This window comes from Argiope bruennichi, chromosome 9 (assembly GCF_947563725.1).
Source record: "Argiope bruennichi chromosome 9, qqArgBrue1.1, whole genome shotgun sequence".
Lineage (NCBI taxonomy): Eukaryota > Metazoa > Arthropoda > Arachnida > Araneae > Araneidae > Argiope > Argiope bruennichi.
In genome coordinates, this window is record NC_079159.1 from 14,738,092 (window position 1) to 14,740,682 (window position 2,591).

General features: G+C 25.0%; 1 protein-coding gene across 1 annotated transcript; it reads left to right on the forward strand.

Annotated features, from left to right (window-relative positions):
* The first annotated feature begins 555 nt into the window (after window positions 1–555).
* Window positions 556–2,016, forward strand: LOC129983987 (THAP domain-containing protein 2-like). Its single transcript, XM_056093724.1, has 3 exons — window positions 556–880; window positions 1,197–1,297; window positions 1,992–2,016. The coding sequence occupies exons 1-3, from the start codon at window positions 725–727 to the stop codon at window positions 2,014–2,016; spliced, it is 282 nt and encodes a 93-aa protein (XP_055949699.1). The 5' UTR covers window positions 556–724.
* Window positions 2,017–2,591: the final 575 nt, after the last annotated feature.

Genomic DNA, 2,591 nt, shown 5'->3' on the forward strand with positions numbered 1-2,591 from the left:
CAAGTTATATGATGAAGATATGTGTCAAAAGTTAAATGAATAACTCTTTACTTTTTATTGTTATTGAGTTCACTTGTACTCAGATACCTAGCAGACAATTTCCTGTTGATAAATTTCATTCGAAATTTGATAGAAATCGGCAAATTTGGAGTAAAGAATGCATACCAAATTTCACACTTCTAGATTAAAAACAGTTTTTAAATTGTTGTGTCCACAGACAGGAAAACATAATTTCAAAAATGAGGTTTTCACTTTTTTCGAATACGTAGTATAGAAGAATTATTATAATCGTCAACGAATTCGAACTCGAGATTTTGATGAATCTACACGTTTTAAACCTTCCTGAAACACATTTTTGGAAAATGTCCGTCTGTCTGTGACAAAGATAACTCCAAAGCGATTTGAGGTAGACGGTGAAAATTTGATATACAGTTTTTGTACGAAATTTGTAAATTTCTATCATAGTTCGAGTAAAATCCGTTTAGAGGAAGTCTGTCTGTCCACGACCTTCGTAATACAAGGCCTCACAACTCCCAACGCGTTCAGCCCGTGACGTCACGAGTTAGGATGAATTTTCAGGAAAATTCTAAAGGCAGCTGGTGTAAAAGAGTGCGGTTAGTCACGGTAGATGTTGGCGTAGCGAAGTGCGGGTAATGTGTTACTGGTTTTATTTAAAAGTTTTCTGATCTTTTTTTCATATTAATTTTAATTTATTGTAATAAAGATGCCTAGTGCGTGCTGTGTTCCTAATTGTAAAAGTAATTACACGAAAAATAGCCCCAATATTTCAGTATTTTCGTTTCCAAGAGATGAAAACACTAGAAGAGCATGGATCTCTGCAATAAAGCGGGACAATTTCGTGCCAACTAAATATAGTAAGGTAAGTTTGATTCTTTTTTGTACAATTTTTAGTTAATTAATTCTCTTGAACTGTGAAACATTTAAAATTATGTATAACTTCCATTTCTGTCATTTTTTTTTTCTCTACATTTAGTTGCTTATGCTTCCAATTACTTTGGTATTGTTTTGCTTGAGCTAAATAAAAAATTTCTTTGTTTTATTGTTACTTCTCATAGTCTTTTTTTTAATTTGTTCTTAATATTTAAAATGTTTTGTTTCTGTATCTTTTTAATTATACTTCATATATATATTTTTTAAAATTTGACTTAAGCCTAATATTTGTTTCATATATGTAGGTCTGTGCTAAACATTTTCCAGAAAATCAGTTTTTAACTGTTAGAGAAGCGTTTAATACCAGTACAGGAGAACTTATTCAAGTACCAATGGAGTATAAAAGGTAAGTTTTTTTTAGAAATATGTAATAATTATCACCAAAATCTTACAAAGTACTTAAGTGATTTACTGTTATTATACTCTTATAAAAAAAGTTTAAAATCATCTAATGAATAATAAAACTTAATTTTTTATTATATATATCATGACTATAGATTGTAGCAAATTAAATTTATATTTTGTTCTAAAATATTATGTAAAAAAGTTAGATATAGTTGTAAAACAATATGAATTGTATGCTCATATAGGTTTAGAAAATGTAGTTTTTGTTTATCTATAAATCATCAGATTATATATAAAACAATTAATATTTATTATTTTTAAATATCATTAGTTATACACAATCTTTAATTATAAATGAATGCAACTTTTACAAAATATCTTAAACTTTTAAAAAAAAGTAATGAAAAGTTAACTGTTTTTAAATCAATTTTTCATACCTTGTAAAATCAATTGATTAATTCATGTAGAATATTGTATTACTTGAATGGTAGTAATAATAAATAATTATTTTAGATATTCCAACACAATATTGAACTATTTATTTTGGATGAATAAATGTTTCTGTTGATTTTAAATTTTATTATTTAATAGTATGATTTTATTTAATACTGTCCAATATGCGTTAGCTTTCAGTTTATGCATTATAAAATTACTAATTTTTTTTTACCTAATGAATTCCACTTTTTTTTTTCTAGGCTTGTACCTGGTGCTGTTAATTGACTTTTATCACAATTGTTTCTTTTAATATTGTTATTAACTTTTATTTATAAATTTGTATTTTAACTTTATTTAATATTATAATTATTTTCATTTGTCTGTGTGAAATTTATAATAAAGTTAAGAAACAAAATGTATTTTGTTATTGTCTCTGAAAATAAAATGTTATGAATCAAATGGTGTGTGATTTTTTATTTGTGTTATCCTTTACTGTTACTTCAGATTAAGTATAAGTGCATTGAAATGTGAAATCAGATGTAATAAAAGCTAGTTTATTAAATTGTATGAATTACTAATATATTAAATGAAAACAATTAATGTGAAAAAACAAGGTGTGAAAGTAATTCTTTTTTATCAACAGAATTAGTTGGTGTAAAATTTAAATCTGATATTAAATACATTAATGTTTTATTTGAAAGTTCATAAGTAATTTGAGAAGTAAACAATTATATGTTAGTTTATAAAATACATGTATTACCTGTCACTACAATAAAAAAAATCATCAAAAGCTTTTAAAAGTCTTAATGATTGATTAATTTAATTTCAAGCTTTAAAAAATATTTTCAAGGAAAAAATAA

Bases quoted from the DNA above. Each gene is read 5' to 3' on its own strand.
- LOC129983987 (XM_056093724.1), top strand. From the start codon at position 725: ATGCCTAGTGCGTGCTGTGTTCCTAATTGTAAAAGTAATTACACGAAA. The intron at 881-1,196 runs GTAAGTTTGATT...TCATATATGTAG, and splicing joins TGCCAACTAAATATAGTAAG to GTCTGTGCTAAACATTTTCC. The intron at 1,298-1,991 runs GTAAGTTTTTTT...TTTTTTTTCTAG, and splicing joins GTACCAATGGAGTATAAAAG to GCTTGTACCTGGTGCTGTTA.